Source organism: Lontra canadensis, unplaced genomic scaffold, assembly GCF_010015895.1.
Source record: "Lontra canadensis isolate GAN:19392208 unplaced genomic scaffold, GSC_riverotter_1.0 scaffold12, whole genome shotgun sequence".
NCBI lineage: Eukaryota > Metazoa > Chordata > Mammalia > Carnivora > Mustelidae > Lontra > Lontra canadensis.
In genome coordinates, this window is record NW_022631006.1 from 17,382,866 (window position 1) to 17,400,578 (window position 17,713).

General features: G+C 41.6%; 1 protein-coding gene across 6 annotated transcripts in view; it reads right to left on the reverse strand.

Moving 5' to 3' along the window:
• Positions 1 to 17,713, reverse strand: part of TUBGCP4 (tubulin gamma complex associated protein 4) — a 37,335-nt gene that overhangs the window by 13,395 nt on the left and 6,227 nt on the right. For 3 of the 6 annotated variants that reach the window (XM_032856688.1, XM_032856686.1, XM_032856685.1), the window contains 7 exons: positions 15,801 to 15,923; positions 15,362 to 15,415; positions 14,097 to 14,153; positions 10,632 to 10,711; positions 7,956 to 8,157; positions 4,357 to 4,522; positions 4,011 to 4,135 (listed from right to left, as the gene is read on the reverse strand). In XM_032856688.1, coding sequence (XP_032712579.1) covers positions 4,011 to 4,135; positions 4,357 to 4,522; positions 7,956 to 8,157; positions 10,632 to 10,711; positions 14,097 to 14,153; positions 15,362 to 15,415; positions 15,801 to 15,923 — 807 coding nt within the window. The remainder of the gene's footprint in view (positions 1 to 4,010; positions 4,136 to 4,356; positions 4,523 to 7,955; positions 8,158 to 10,631; positions 10,712 to 14,096; positions 14,154 to 15,361; positions 15,416 to 15,800; positions 15,924 to 17,713) is intronic. The other 3 variants (XM_032856687.1, XM_032856690.1, XM_032856691.1) reach the window with 3 other exon arrangements.

Below are 17,713 nucleotides of genomic sequence, written 5' to 3' on the forward strand. Positions count from 1 at the left end.
TGCCTCAGTGAGTGTGGAGCCCCACTTGGGGCTCGATCCCTGGACCCTGAGATCGCCACCTAAACCAAAATCAAGAGCTGGACGCTTAACTGACTGGGCCTCCCAGGCACTCCAAAGATTTCCCCTTCTTAAACAATCTAGCTTAGATAATTTTTCAGATAAGTTCAATCAAACTTCCAGTAACAACTCCTGTCTTATACAAATTATTCTAAAAAAAAAAGAAAAGTGAGAGATACATAGCTCATTTATAAGGCTCTTTATTCTGCAACCACATGGGAATAAAACAGGAATCATCTAATTTCACTTGTAAATGTAGATGCAAAAGTTCCAAGTATTGTATTGTCTAACCAAATCCAACAGTGTTTTAAAAAATAAAAACTCATGTTTTCAAGTACAGTTTATCTCAGGAAGATTCAACATCTGAAAATCTAACCAGGAATTCACCCTATGAACAGACTAAAGGAGAAAAAGAACCTAGAGCAAGAAATTGCACCATCATCGACAAAGAAAAAGCAGGTGACAAAATTCAACATCTATTTATGACAAAAACACATAACAAACTAGAAACGAGGTTAACTTTTTTAACCTGATAAACTTATGTGCCGAAAGCCTCCAGCAAACATTAAAGTAATAGAGAAACTGTTGATGCACGATCTTTAAGGGCCAACAAAGCAAAAATGCCCACTATTGCCTCCACTGGTTAACACAGTTTATACCAACTTATCACTCCAGCTGTTTAATATAGTATTAGAGATCCAAGACTGTAAGAAAAAGAAAAGTAGAAGTCTAAAGGTTGTAAAACTCATTATTTGCAGATGATATGATCATTATTTAGAAAAATCAATAGAAACAACAAACTGTTAGAACTAAAAAAAGACTTCGAGTTGTCACACAGATTAATCCACAAAAATACTGCCACTTCTCTACATAAAACAGTAAGCAACTAAAAAAAATCAAAATAACCAACTTAAATATCTAGGAATTAAGTTTCAAAATCTTTTCATTTAAGTACTAAAAAATATACAGAAAGTACACAAATAATAAGTTTACAGCTTGGAGAATTTTCACAAATTGGACATACTTGTATAACCAGCACCCTGAAAGCCCTCCTCCTGCCCTTTCCACTGACCAAGGTCAAATTCTATTCTGACATCTAACATCAGATTAGTTCTGCCTTCGAACTTTTTTTTTTTTTTTTTTTTGAGAGAGAGAGAGATGGACAGTGGGATTGGGAAGGGGCTGACGGAGAGGAAGAATCTTAAGCAGACCCCATACCCAGCTCAGAGCCCAAGTCAGGGCTTGGATCTCACAACCCTGAGATCACGACCTGAGCTGAAATCAAGAGGTAGACGCTTAACTGACTGAGCCACTCGGCGGCCCTGCATTTGAACTTTTATATTAAACTTTATTTACATTAACTGTTTTTGAACTTTATATAAATGAACTCATAGAGTATGTATACTTAAAAAAAAGAAAATCAAGGGGCACCTGGGTGGCTCAATGGGTTAAAGCCTCTGCCTTCGGCTCTGATCTTGATCCCAGGGTCCTGGGATCGAGCCCCGCATCAGGATCTCTGCTCGGCGGGGAGCCTGCTTCCTCCTCTCTCTCTCTGCCTGCCTCTCTGCTTACTTGTGATCTCTCTCTGTCAAATAAATAAATAAAATCTTAAAAAAAAAAAAAAGAAAAAAGGGGATGAGTATGATATATATTTGTAAGACACTCCCCTTTTTCCTTCTGAAAAGGAAACTATTTTCATTACTATAAAGTGTTACTTTAAGAGAATAGCTCTGAAAAAGGCCTATTAGCTACAATTATAAAAAACTTCAAAGAGTCTGAACTTCTACTCTTCATCTATCATTTTTATTTTTATTTTTTTATTTTTTTAAAGATTTTATTTATTTATTTGACAGACAGAGATCACAAGTAGGCAGAGAGAGAGGAGGAAGCAGGCTCCCCGCCGAGCAGGGAGCCCGATGCAGGGCTCGATCCCAGGACCCTGGGATCATGACCTGAGCCGAAGGCAGAGGCTTTAACCCACTGAGCCACCCAGGCGCCCCTCATCTATCATTTTTAAACTGGAAATGTAATTTCTACCAATATCCACATTTCAGAATTTCACAAGAAAAAAAATTTTTTTGAAATCTTGTATTATTCATTCAATACGATTTTTACTTTCCTCCATGAATTAACTCCAAAGTTATCACAAGAATCATGAAAGAACAGAAATAGATTTAATAAAATAAGTTGGAAGGACCTCAAGACACCAGCTCCTTAGACAAGAGCTGCCTTAGCTATAGATGGAGGGGTAGGATCTTGAAATTACAAAAGGACAAAAGCATGTATTCTAAAGAGTTTAAATAATTATTTGCCTATAAAGAATCAAATGAAGTGATACCTAAAGGTCAACTTATGATCTAATATTCTGTCAATATCACATCTATCTCCCATACCTAGAATTTTTGAGACAGTGACTAGAAAAGGAAATCATATTCATGATAGATTACTGTGCTTCCAACTTGAGGATATGTGCTGCTAAGTTGCTCAGTTCTGGAGACTGTAGTGCGCTGGGTATGCTTCACCGTCACCTGCAGTGGTTTGTTGGCTGGTTGTGCAGTTGGATGGTATAAATACACATAGCTACTCCCTCCCTCCCAACGCAGATCTACCAGTCAGCAGCTCTGGAGGTGAGGGCCGAAGTTGAAAACCACTAATACAGGGTGCCTCGGTGGCTGAGTTGGTTAAGCAACAGCCTTTCGCTCAGGTCATGATCCTGGAGTCCCACGATGGAGTCCTGCATCGGGCTCCCTGCTGGGCAGGGAGTCTGCTTCTCCCTCTGACCCTCCCCCTTCTCATGCCCTCTCTCATTCTCTCTCTCTCAAATAAATCAATCTTTAAAAGAAAAAAAAAAAAGAGAAAACCGGTAATATAGTAAACAAAACAGCTGACTAAACTAAAAATCCCATTTCACATTATCACACACCTGTGAGCCAAATTTTATTTTAGGCCACAGAACAGATGCACATCTGAAAAATTACTGGTCACAATCTAAGTCAGTGGATAAAGCAGAATTCACTTAAGAATACTGAACTAGGGGGCACCTGGGTGGCTCAGTAGGTTAAGCCTCCGACTCCTGATTTTCACTCAGGTCATGATCCCAAGTGTCCAGGACTGAGCCCTGCATCTGGCTCTCTGCTCAGCGGGGAGTCTGCTTGTCTCCCTCTCCCTCTGCCTGTCCTCTGGCTTATGCTTGCTCTCTCCCTAATAAATTTATCTTAAAAAAAAAAAAAGATTTATTTGAGACAGAGAGAGAAAGTGCACGAGCAGGGGGAGCAGTAGGTAGAGGCAGAAGCTGACTCCTTGCTGAGCAGGGAGCCTGACTCTGGGCTCAATCCCAGGACCCCTGGATCATGATCTGAGCGGAAGTCAGAGGCTTAAGGCAGACACTTAACTGACTGAGCCACCTGGGGGGCCCCTAAACAAATTAATATTAAAAAAAAAAAAAAAAAGGAAGAAAGAAAAACACTGAACTAGGAGTTAAGATACCTGCTTCTGAATTCACCTCTGTTACTGTGCAACACTAGCCAAGTTAGATTTCTATTTTATTCATTTGTAAAAATGGAAAAATAAAACTTATTCTATGTTCCTCATAGTTATTATACCCATTAATGAAAAAGTAATAAAGCCATCTAAAATACAAGCAAGGTGCTAAATTTAGTCAGAATCCATTGATTCCTAGCCATTATGGCCAACTACATTGACAGATTCAAAATGCTAACTGTCTGAATTTGAAAGTGAGACCTTCCTTTATTCAAGTAAATAGCTAACTAGAATCCTGTCAGGTGTGAAGACTAAAGCAGTTCTTTGTCTATTACGAAAAACTTGCCCTGCAACTCTCACAATTCCCTCCAAGCTAAGCTCTAACCACTTCAAGAAGCAATGGAAGTCAAGTGCTCAATTTCTGGGGGCCTAGACTGTTTTCCTGCTAAGAAAGCCTACTAGGACATACAAACCTCGGCCACGGTACTACGAACACGATCCACCACCTGCTCGAAATCCACGAGGCTGAAGAGCGGCTGCTGTTTGAGCCGATGGAGCTCTGCAGCAAAAGTGTCCTCCTGGTTCTTCAAAATGGATCCTACAAAGCAGGCAGGCACCATCAAAGGAAGGCAGAGAACAGCAGGACGGGAAAGGACTTCTGGTCCCCCTGGGGCATCTCCTTCCGGTTTCTCACGTAAGTGCGTCTTGGTCGTGCTGCAATCTCAGCGCAGAAACCTTATCAGCCATGCCCTTGGAGGGGCCACGTGCTATTAAAAAGGGCCTTTGAAGACAGGGCCCACTGGGCAAGGAGGTTCTTACCTTTCCTCGTCAGGTTTACATTTTGATTCTCAAACATCTGGACAGATTCTCCAACAAACAGGATTTTTTCAGCAACCCTCACTGGAATGTAGGATGGCAAAATCTCCACTCGTAAGGAAAACTGTTTTAGGGATGGAGCCAGCATGTTCTCTTCCTCTATCAGGCGCTACGCAAGGAAATAATCCACATCAGACATGAAGTATGAAGAAAGAAGTGGAAGGCAAGAAAACATCAACTCTCCCAACCCATGATTTCTATTTTTTTCTAGAGGTATGGACTTGAATTTTTAAAAAATTATTATATAGAGAGAGGGTGTGCTCAAGTTGGGGAGGGGCAGAGGTGACAGAGAATCTCAAGCAGACTCCGTGCTGAGCACAGAGCTGCACATGGGGCTTGATCTCAGACCTGAGCCAAATCAGGAGTTGGATGCTAACCAACAGAGCCACCCAGGCGCCCCGAAGCAGGGACTTACTTTTTTTTTTTTTTTTAACGATTTTATTTATTTGATAGAGACACAGTGAGAGAGGGAACACAAACAGGGGGAGTGGGAGAGAGAGAAGCAGGGTTCCCACTGAGCAAGGAGCCCCATGTGGGGGCTCGATCCCAAGACCCTGAGATCATGACCTGAGCCGAAGGCAGATGCTTAGCGACTGAGCCACCCAGGCGCCCCCAGAAGCAGGGATTTAAATCTGAAGTTGCACAATGCCTGAACTACCAGTGTCAGAAAGATGAACATACTTCCATTTTCAGACAGCTGGATAGCACAGTGGAAATAACAGTCTTGTTGGTTTTTTTTGTTTTGTTTTTTGCTTTTCAACATTGGGATTTTAGTCCTCACTCTGCCTTTACTATGTAAGAATTTGTGTAGCAGATTGGGAACTCAGTTTCCTTACCTGTAGAATGGAATCATTAGTCTTTATTTTTCCAGGTCTATAGGTCTATGATGTCATTATCTCGCCATTTATGTGGGCTCTGCCCAGCTCTTCACTAGTACGTAGCCAGAGTTATTAAGCCAAGTGGTTCTCAAAGTGTGGCTCCCAGACCAGCAGCATGAGCCTCACTTGGAGACTTGTTAGAAATGAAAATTTTCAAGCCCCTCCCCAGATCCAGGACAATCTGGGAGATGAAGCCCAGCCACCCCTCTGTGTTTTAACAAGCTCTCCAGCTGATTCTGACACACGTGGAAGTTTGAGAACCACTGAATCGGCTCAAGAAGCCCCAGATGCCCAACACCCAATCACTCAGTGCCCCCACCCCCCTTCCTCCTACTTGTTTTGGGTTTGACCCTTATCCAACCAGGAGCTTTGGGCTCCACAATCCTGCCTTTGAGCTCTGCTGTTCACCCTTCCTGTTCTGCACTTTAATGCAGGTGGTGCTCAGGGCATTTTCCTATCCATCTCCTAACTCTTCTTAAACAATCCTATCTTTTTCCGTCACTGAACTGATCATTGTAACAGGTGTTTTTTTGTTTTTGTTTTTAAATATTTTATCTACTTGATAGAGACAGTGAGAGAGGGAACACAAGGCGGGGGGTGGGGTGGAGAGGGAAAGTAGGCTTCCCGATGAGCAGGGAACCCAGTGTGGGGCTTGATCCCAGGACACCGGGATCATGACCTGAGCAAAGGCAGATGCTTAATCTGAGCCACACAGGTGCCCCGTAACAGGTGTTTTAAATCTTTTTACATCGCAGGACTCTCTGCCATATATAAAAGCTATGTACCTTCCAGGCAAATATACAAACATACATTAAACAGAACCTCCTGAAGCCACCCATGGGCCCCAGGTTAAAAACTGCTTCGTGCTGATGACTCCTTAAACTTATCTTCAAGCTAGACTGTTCTCATGAATTACAAGCTCAGCCCACTGGACATTTCCTGCAAGTACCTCAAACTCAACATGTCCAAAAGTAAATCTTTCTTTTCTTTTTTTTTTTTTTTTTTAATTAGGCTCCAAACCCAGCATGAAGCCCAGTGTGAGGCTTGAACTCATGACCCTGAGATCAAGACCCCAGCTGACAGCAAGAATCAGATGCTTAAGGGGATGAGCCACTCGGGTGCCCCTCAACATTAAATCCATTAGATGGACCCAAAATTAGATCCACCTCTTTTCTCTCAATACCTGCCATACACATTCCGTATCATCTCTACCCACCTAGCTGCTGAAGGCAGAAACTGGGTAACATTCTTGAGCCTTCCCTCTGCACCGCTATCCAATCACTAAGGCCTACCCATTCCATGTCCTGAATCTCCCTCAGGCCACTTTATTCTTCTGCATGTTTACTGTTACCACCCTTGGTTTAGGCCACCATTATTTTTCACCTAAGTGTCCCCAACATTCTCTTAACTGGATCTACCTGTTGCTAGCCTTGATTTTTTAAAAAACAATTTCCCCACACACTATCCAGAGTCATCTATCATAAAGTCTGATTGTGTTAACCTCTTGCCTAATATTCTTCACTGGCTCTTAGTTCTTTTGAGGTTCAAGTCCAAATTCCTTCCCATAGTTTACAAGGGCTTTCATGATCTTATCTCAATAGTTTCATTGACTGCGACTTCCCCAACCCCCTCCACTGTCCTTGCATTTTGTATTTCAGCCTTTACTTGACCGTTTCAATTGAATTACTACTGGTTCCTCAAGTAAACCATCTTTCATGGTCTCTGTACTTTGTACACATCCATCCCCCCCTGCCTGGAACATTTCTGGACCTCTCCTCCCAAACTCTTTGCAATCTAGATGTACATTCCACTGCAAAGCTTCTCTAGCTACCCTAAGACCAAGTTCTGAGAACACCCATAACTGAGCTTTCCAGAGCACTTAGTGCACTGTAATGTCACTGTTGACTTTTCTATGATTTCCACTAAACAGTAAGCTCTTTGAGGATAGGTTCTGCTACATTTTATTCATTTACTTCAGTTCAACACCCAGTAACTCTCCTAGAACAGTGCCTGGCATATATGTAACAGGCATTTGAGAATATGTTGTAGCAGGACAAATAAATAAATAAATGTATCAATGGATGAATAAAGAATACAGAGCTTTGGGGACTCTAATTGAAATTCCAAGCTGCATTTAAAAGTTATAGGGTAGGGGCTCCCCGGTGGCTCAATCGTTAAGCATCTGCCTTTGGATCAGGTCATGATCCTGGGGTCCTGGGATCAGGCCCCATGTCGGGCTCCCTGCTCAGCCTGAAGCCTGCTTCTCCCTCTCCCTCTGCCTCTCCCCCTGCTTGTGCTCTGTCAAATAAATAAAATCTTAAAAAAAAAAAAAAGTTATAGGGTAACTACATGGCTACCTTAAGAGACAAGACTTATTAACCTCAGAAATGCACATACTGGGTAAAGGGGAAACAAAGGAATCTCACAAATATATTTTCTATTTCGTAGTCTCACATTAAGTTAGGCGTTAAGAATGTAACTACAATAAAACCAAGTTCAAGTGTTTATATCTGCAGAATCTGTGAAAGGTGCTTCAACTACTACGAGCTGGGAACGGCAGGGGAACAGAGGATTGGGGGGGTTGGAAATCACTGAAAGGTCAACTAGCTCTAGACTTTGCTGACTTCCGGCAGGAGTATATTAGGCTTTCTGCTATACTCTCACCAAGTCCTGGAGTTCTCGCAACTGTTTTCCTGTCAGTCCCCCAATGCCCAGATCCTCCTCATCCTCTTCTGGCTGGGCACTGACATTACCAGAAGAGGGACCTTGTTTGATAAAGAACTCTTCGTGCTGGTCCAGGAGGAGTCCATGTAGCATCCAGGCTGAGAGCTGCTTATACATGACTCCATGACACACGGCCAGGATCCTGAATGGAGAGAAAAGCAGGAGCCTTAGAAGTCCTCTTAACAAACATTAATCCCCACATCGGCACCGAGGCCATGCTCTAAACTGCGACAGGATAAACAGAGGCCTGAGGGTCTGATGACTCAGAAGGAAAATAACCAATTAAACTAAAAATAATTGTGCTATTTTAATTTAAATGTTTGTGGATGAACTAGTGATTAAATTTCCCAAACTTGTAGGCTATATACTGAAGTCTAAATGTTCGGTAAATGTTCTACTAGTTTTTTAGAAGAGACACATTTTCTTTCCTCCTTTTGTGTAAAGTGAGTTTCAAAACTAAGGATTCTTGTTAAAATTAAATGCTCTTACAGGAGTCTTTTCGGCTGACACAATATTAAATTTGTTTTTGTTGGAATCACACAGAGAGAGTAGATTCACTCTGTGAGAAGCAGGTACACCTGAAGAAGGATAATCCAACAAAACGCAGAAAGGTTGTTGAAGAAGGTGATATTCTCATGGTTTCAAAGGACCACTTCCCAGATAACATGAATTACAAAGGAAAATGTGCCTTTAAAATGGAGAGATCTGACAGAAAACACTAAACCAAGTGATCAAGCTTTTACAACACCAAAAATGGAACACACTTACTTTCTGTGCCTTGTGATGTGATGCAACAAGAAATAATGTGGCCTATGGTATGTAGTGTTCTTGCCAAGTATCAGGAAATAATCAGAAAAATCCGGATCGTGTAACAGTTTACAAGACAACCAGTCAAGACTTTTAAAATGTCAACTGTCACCAAAGATTTAAAAGGTAAGGAAAGGCACTGTTCCAAATTAAAGGGGACTAAAACAAGGTGACTGCCAAATGCCACATGAGAAAACGTACTGCGTCTGGGAGTACAAAGAAAAACAATGGGAGAGGACTTCTGGTGGACAGATGGAGACATTCAGATTTATCCTGGATAATACACTGTTAATGTTAACTTTTTGGGGTGTAATATGGTATCAAGGTTATCTTAAGAGAACTGAGATTAGATAAGCCTTTTTTCTAAAGAGATACAAAGCTGAAGTATTTGATAGTTAGGCCTTTCAAATGATTTTCTAAAAAAATGTGTTGTGTGTGTGTTTGTATATTTATATATACTTACATGCATATATTTCATACTCCACATAGAGGGGAAAAAGAAAAATGGGGTCAAATGTTAATTAGTGAAGCTAAAGGATATACAGGTGTTTATTACACTGTTCTTTCAACTTTTTGTAGACATGGAAGTTTTCAAAATAATTTGGGGAGAAAAGAAACTATGAGCTTGAGTCTGCTATTTATAGTAAGCTAACTGGATGGAATCCCTCTTTAAAAAAATCAAATGAGAGGCCATTTACATTGTGCACATTTGAGTATTTGGTCTATAAAATTTGGTCCCTGCAAATATATAACAAACATGCACTTATCACATGATCTATGCAAGATTTTATATTCCATGCATAAAACTATATATATTTACATAGAAAGAAATATATAGCAGAAGTTAAATTGTTTATCTCAAAGATCAGAAAATATTTCTTCTCTTTGCATGTATCTTCTATAATCAAAATGCAGTTCTTTTATTAGAAAAAAAAAAAGCCCTGTGATAGAGAATTAAACAGAATTAAGCATTTAAATGTTCTGGAACATTTCCTTTGGTGGATTCTAACAATAATGTAGTATTTTTTTTTTAAAGATTTTATTTATTCATTCGACAGGCAGAGATCACAAGTAGGCAGAGAGGCAGGCAGAGAGAGGAAGGGAAGCAGGCTTCCCGCTGTGCAGAGAGCCCGATGCGGGGCTTGATCCCAGGACCCTGGGATCATGACCTGAGCCGAAGGCAGTGGCTTAACCCACTGAGCCACCCAGGCGCCCCAATAATGTAGTATTTTTAATTTTAATTTTATTTTATAGACTATCAAGTGAATATACCTCTATTTTGCTTTCTTCCGGCTACTGGTAATTTTCTAATTTCCTGATAGAACAGACACCATTACAACGAGTGTTTCTACATATGGTTATTTTCTTCTTTCGAATAACTGTTAGGATAAAATTCTTAAGAGTGGCATTATGGGATTATAGAGTATAAACATTTTTAAGGTCCTTGATATGAAATACCAGCTACTCAAAATACACATGATTAGAGATAGCTACTTTATCCTGCACATGTAATGGAAATTCTCCAAGGATAATGATAAGGATAAAAAGCATTGCTTCAAGGTTATCTAGGCAATTAGATCCTAGCTTTGATACTCAACACTTCATAACACTCTTTATGCAGTTTCCAAGCCATCATACATGGGGGCTTTTCTATCCTGCTCTACACAGAAAACCTCATGGATCTCTTCTATCCTGGTCATAACTTTCCCCAGGGGAAAACCTGAGATGACCTGAAAATGAAACAAGTACAAAGTCAAGTCACTTGATCACCCGCCCCCGCCCCCAATTCCCAGTTAAGCCATGACTTACTTTTCTAGCGCACTGCGAACAGGAGGCAAACCTCCACAGCTGTGTTTGTATACCGTTTCCAGGATCTGACAACCATGAATCTGTGCAAAATACAGCCTTGTCAAACTTAATTCCATTTTAATAGTTCATGTAGCACAAACTCATATTCTATATTCAATCCAGATGGTACAATCCAGTGGATAATGGGGCCAAAGATCTATGTATAGTTCTGATTCTGACTCCAATGTATTCGTGGGCCGGGGGGGGCGGTTTCCCCTACAACACCAAGCAATTCTTGAACAGCAGCTGGGTGTCCTACAGGTCAACTCGATTCTGACACTACCTACCCAGAATAATATCAGATTCTAAAGTTAGGGGGTCGGTCCCACAAGGCTGTCCTCTGCCTCTGACACCAGTCTCAAGCCCAGGACTGACCGGCTGATAAATCACAAGTTCCCATGAGCCTTTCCCTGGGTTCCATTAATTTGCTAGCGCAGCTCACAGAACTCAGAAAACCCGTTTACTCACTAGATTACCTGTTTACTAAAAACATACTAAAGACAGAATCAAGAGTCAGCTGAAGAGATGCACAGTGTGAGGTCCCAAACAAAGGAGTTTCTGTCCCTGTGGAGTGTGGGCCCAGCAGTGAAGCACAAAGTGTTCTGATTCATCGAACCACAAGCTCTCTGAAAGCAGACCTTCTGGGTTTTTACGGAGGCTTCATTACAGAGGCACAGGTGATTAAATCACTAGCTACTGGCAACCAAACTCAATCTCTAGCCCCTCTCTCCTCCCCAGAGGTCAGGGGCACGCAGCCTCAATCCTCCAATCAAATGGTTGGTTCTCCTGGCAACCAGCCCACCCTTAGCTATGCTTTCCAAAAGTCACCGTATGATCATAGACTCAGGTGTGGTTGATAGGGGTTTGTTACGACTATCAAGACCCCTTTATCATTCTTGTCATTTAGGAAATTCCAAGTGTTTTAGAAGCCCTGTGTCGGAAAGGGGATGGAGACCTAACCTACATTTCTTATTATAGATAACAATATCACAATAGTTGTTCTCAAAAGTATGGACCCTCAACCCTCCCTACTCCTCTCCACCCACCTGTATCCCAGCAGCAGCAGCAGCCGGGGCAGCACCTGGGAGTTTGTAAGAAATGCAAATTGTTGGGCCCAACTCCAGCCTTACTGAATCAGCGTCTCTGGGGTAGGGCCCAGCCATGTGGTTCTAACATTCAGTTCCAAGTGATTCTAATGTACAATGAAGTTTGAGAACTATTTGCGCTAGAGAAACCAGAATCATTTAGAGTTGAAATTCCAAGCTAAGAGGTAAAGAAAGCTCTTTATTTCAGATGAAGGCCTAATTCAGACTATTTATAAAAACAAAATTTTCCAAAAATCTGTTTCCTCCTTCTATGTCCTTTTGGCTTTTTTTTTTTTTAAGATTTATTTATTTATTTGACAGAGAGATCACAAGTAGGCAGAGAGACAGAGAGGGAAGCAGGCTCCCTGCTGAGCAGAGACCCGGGTGCAGGGCTTGATCCAAGGATCCTGAGATCATGACCTGAGCTGAAGGCAGAGGCTTAACCCATTAAGCCACCCCTTTTTGGCTTTCTTTTTAAAACTGCTTTATTGAGGTTTAATTTATATACCATAAAATTCATCCGTTTTAAGTATACTATTCAACGATGCTTACTAAATTTACAGTGTTGTGCAATCATTGCTATAATCTAGTTTTATAACATTTCCATCACTCTAAAAGGATCCCTTCTGTCTGCTGGCTATCATCCCTGTTCTCCCCCCAACCCATGTTCTTAAGACCTCATTTTTTTAACTCTCTAGAGCCAGAGCACACCGGCTTCTCTACCACTACCGTGGGAAAGCAGGAAGATTTGCCCATCTGCAGTCGCTCTACTCAGTTTCTACTCTTCTTCCTGTGGCCAGTGGAAACTGGAAGTCAACTGAGATGTGCAGCTAAGCACGGAACCATTACCGTGGCTCTATTTATCTAGAAGGTCCCCTCCATCTTGGGAGGAGAGTTTAGTAGAGCGGTTAAGACCATAATCTTTTGAGCCAGACATATCCGGGTTTAGATTCCTACTCTGCCATCTCCTACCATCTGTGTGACCCTAAGCACATTCCCTAACCTACTTGACCTGGTAGAGGACTGAAAGGGATCAAGTATGTGAAGCACTTAGCAGTGTCTGGTATACAGTAAGTACATAATAAAAGCTGAGTGTTATCTGATGAGTGTTATCAGCTTTGAAGGCCAAACAGCACCTCCCCTACTGGCTTTGGGGGCTCAGAATGAGCTCAGCACAGCAGAAATATCTATATTCACACAGCACAAAAAATGAAGAAGCAAGCTGGCAAATTAATTAGTTATATTTATCAAGGTAAACACTCCTAATAATCTAAGGCACAAATATAACAGCTTAAAAACATAAATGAGCTAAACATATTTAATCCATCTGTCCTTTTTCATTCAGTTACGGACTAGCAGATTCTTCTACTGTGAAATCTCAAAGCATTTTTTCCTTAGTTATTACCTCTGCCCAGAAAAGACATTCTCCTGTTATTGGGGACCCTCACTTTTTCAATGCACATGATAAGAACTTGTGATAAGAGCAGGCATATTAAATAAAATAAGCATCTGGGTTTCAACCAATGATCTAATTCTCAGAAAACTGCCAGCACCCTAATCATAAATCTATTATTCTTTCTTTTTTTTCTCTTTTTAAAATATTTTATTTATTTATTTGACAGACAGAGATCACAAGTAGGCAGAGAGGCAGGCAGAGAGAGAGGAGGAAGCAGGCTCCCCACTGAGCAGAGAGCCCGATACGGGGCTCGATCCCAGTACCCTGGGATCATGACCTGAGCCGAAGGCAGAGGCTTTAACCCACTGAGCCACCCAGGCGCCCCTCTATTATTCTTTCTAAAGATGAACTTTCCACTTCCCAAGATCCATATCCAACAATTTTTCTTAAAGATTTTATTTATTTGAGAGAGAAAGCATGAGCCAGAGGGAGGGGCAGAGGGAGAAGCAGACTCCCAACTGGATGGGGAGAACGACATGGGGCTCAATCCCGGGACCCTGAGATGGTGAAATGAGCTGAAGGCAGATGCCTGACCTACTGAGCCACCCAGGCATCCCCATATCCAAAACGTCTAAATCCTTAATGTAAAACACTCTCACCTCCCAATACCATCCATATCATTTTGCTTTTACCCACCAGTATTCTGGGGTACATCTGTTAACATCAGCCCCATCTTCAGATCAGGAGGTGCTTAAGGGCAGTGTCATAACTTCTTTTTGCATTTCTGACATTTAGCATGATATCCAAGCAAATATTATTAAAATAATAAATAAATAAATGAAAACTACTAAAAACTAGGGTCCTCAAAAAGGAATGTAAGGCAAAATTTATTATGAATACGTCCTTGGTGCTTACCACAGCAAAGGAGAAAAGGAAAGTTCTCACCTTTTGACTTTTAATTTGTTCTACCACGACCATTACAGAGGGAAAAAGGAGCTGGAACTGCAAAGCACAGAAAAATTAGGAAGGCACATAATCAAATATAAGGGGAAAAAAATGACTCAGGAGATGCTTTTGTTTCTAAATAGTCCCACTTAACACAAAGACGGCAATACGGCAATACCACAGAACAGCCAAGATCCAGTATCCTAAGGCAATTCGATACGGGTTTGGCTGCAGAGAAAGAATGACAGAAGCAGTTTCTATTTCTGAGGCTAGCATAACTGTTAATATTGAAGTCAACACAGAGCATTAATATCAGACACTGGATTTTTACTAAATTTGGAGCTTTCTAAACAGTTCTGATCTCAGAAAGTATACAAAATATAAAATGCCAGGCTCTGAATCCAGAAGGAAAAATGTTCTCAAAAAATAATGTCTTAAGTTATTCTTCTTTTTAAAAATAGGTTTAATTATAATTTTAAAAATTTTTTTAGAGAGAGGGGGTGGGCAGACGGGGAGAGAGAGAGAGAGAGAGAGAATTATAAGCAGGCCGCATGCCCAGCACAGAGCCTGACACAGGGCTTGATCTCACCACCCTGAGATCATGACCTGAGCCAAAATCAAGAGTCAGATGCTTAAATGATTGTCCCACCCAGATGCCCCTCTTTTTTTTTTTTTTTAATTCTTCACTTTAAAAAAAAAAAGATTTTATTTATTTATTTGACAGAGAGAGAGAGACATCGAGAGAGGGAACACAAGCAGAGGGAGTGGGAGAGGGAGAAGCAGGCTTCCCGCTGTGGGGCTTGATCCCAGGACCCTGGGATCATGACCTGAGCCAAAGGCAGATGCCTAACAACTGAGCCACCCAGGCGCCCCATATTCTTCACTTATTTTTTATTATTATTATTAGTTTTTTAATTTGACAGACAGAGATCACAAGTGGGCAGAGAGGCAGGCAGAGAGAGAGGAAGGGAAGCAGGCTCCCTGCTGAGCAGAGAGCCCAATGCGGGGCTTGATCCCATGACCCTGGGATCATGACCTGAGCTGAAGGCAGAGGCTTTAACCCACTGAGCCACCCAGGCGCCCCTTCTTCACTTATTTAAAAAATTTTTAAAGTAATCTCTCCACCCAACATGGAGCTCAAACTCACAACCCTGATAACAACAGTCGCATGCTCCACTGACTGAGCCAGCCGGCCACCCCTTAAGTTAGATTATTCTAACAGTTATCAACAGATCCTAAGGTATTTTATTATTCGGGCAGCATACCTGATCCAAGGAGTAATTGACATGTGATATGGAAAGATGGGGGTCAGCCAGGAACTGCAACAAAAACCACTGTGATTAGGGCTCCATATAAAACATCTCAATCTATTTGATCTTTGAAAACTAGATAGGAATCTGAGAATGGGCTCTGTGTTAGTTTTAGGCTATCGAGAATTGATAGTTCGTAGAGTATTAATTCTGATTTTTCAGGTGACCAAAAAAAACCAAGACAGGGTTCTGATAAACTCACTCAAGAACCTTTGCCATGATCTGCATGCCACTTTGACCGTGGCTTGGGCAATCACAGAATATACTGTACCCTGCAGCCATGCAGAAAATAGCTCTCTCTTAACTACCTCACCACATCAAAGGGTATTTCAAATTCAAGAACATGCCCTAAGCAGCTGTCCCAGAGACGCCTTTCCCGTATCTCCTCTCTCACCTCTTGTTCCAAATCAAGCAGTGCTTGGCGATAAGGCTGCAAAACGGAATCCAGCCCCGTGCAGAAGGCCCTTAGGTAGATTCCATGTAACCCACCTTGGCCCTGCTGAGATGGATGGTGATCCTGAAATCAAACACAGAGAATTCAGCCTATGTCTTACACTCTAAAACCTGAGGAAAACATTATCCTTTGTTAGTGTTACTATTTTTGCTTGATTCCATAGCAAAGCCGTGCTTCAGTGAGAGGAAAAACCAACTAGAGAGACAGATTTTGAGTTTTTACCTTTTAAAATGTGATATTTTAATTTCCCATGCAGCCTAGATGTTACAAACAATCAGGTAGGGGGCACCTGGGTGGCTCAGTCAGTTAAGCATCTGACTCTTGATTTCGGCTCAGGTCATGATCTCAGGGTCATGAGATGGAGCCCCACATGGGGCTCTGTGCTCAGCATGGAGCCTCCTTAAGATTCTTTTTCTCCCTCTCCCCTTTTCTCTCTCTCTGCCTCTCTAAAATAAACAACCAGGTACTACCTCATATTGTCAGAGGAGATTTTTCTACAACTAACCTTATAACTTCCAGCTTAAATCCCTTTGGTGGCTTCCCATTGCCCCAAAATAATACCTCAACTCCTCTGCATGGCATACAGTGGCTTCTACATTCGCACCCCTAACTATCTCTCTAAAATTATCTTTTACTGCTTCCAACTTCACATTCTCATTTCCAAACTACCCACAGTTCGCCAAATGTGCCTTGCTTCTATTTCTCACCCCCATGAATCTGGATGTGTTCCACTTATAACAGTGTACTCATCTTTGTGACAAATACCTACTCTTCCTACAGGACCCAACTCAAGCATCTCTTTTCTCAGAGCCCTTCCTAACTCTCCCAAGGAAACGAATCACCCCGACATTGTTGCTTTCAGAGCATCTCTGTGTAGTGCTGGAACTGTACTTTGGTTTATATGCCCCCTTCTCTAGACCAAGAGTTTTGTGAGGGAAGGACACACACTTTATTCATCTTTGTATTTCAGCTTCTATATAGTTCTTTGAACACAGGGTAAATTTTTACTGAATAAATAAAATGACCTCAATCGTCCTTCTAACATCCCTTCTCCCGCCTGGCCTGGTAACTCATCAGGAGCACGAATCTGATCATTAACATGAGGAGTGGTAAGACCCTCACCAAGAGCCTACTCGCGAATATGGCTGTCTTTCAGGAGACCTGCAATTTTTTTCGAAGAGTCTCTTCTGTATTTTACACAGGGAATTGCAGAGGGAGCTGACTAGAGGCCATGATGACCAGCCTCTCGGGCTATGTTCTTCTGACTTGGTGATAATTGCAGAGGGAGCTGACTAGAGGCCACGATGACCAGCCTCTCGGGCTATGTTCTTCTGACATGGTGATCAGGCTCTGGTAGCAGCAGATACAATCACAGGACACCACAACAAACAGGGTAGGAAGCTCAGCCTCAGGGGTCATGAGGCCTGGTATAGTCAGAGGATGCTGCAAAAGGTACTAGCAGTTCCTGGAGATAAAGGTTCACAGCTATAATAAGACTGGCATGGGTATAGGGTGAAATAGACCAGATGGGCTTGAAACCAGCCAATTTTGTTTTGATCTTCTGTCATTCCAGAGAACTAAACGTCTTCATTTATCACGAAATGAAAGAGAAATTAAGTATACCTTTTACTGTTCCAAAAAAAGAGGCACTACAGCTATCTTTAGAATTTGGGAAAGTAGGAATTCATTTATTATATAAGATAAAATCCATATAGTCACAGGAATACAGGACAGCTTTTTCTCTTTTAAGTGTTACTTAAGAAATTAAAACTAGAGGCCTTTTCATCTGTAGATATATATATATATGGTCCAACTCTGATAATTCATGTGCCCTCATTAATATGATTTTATAG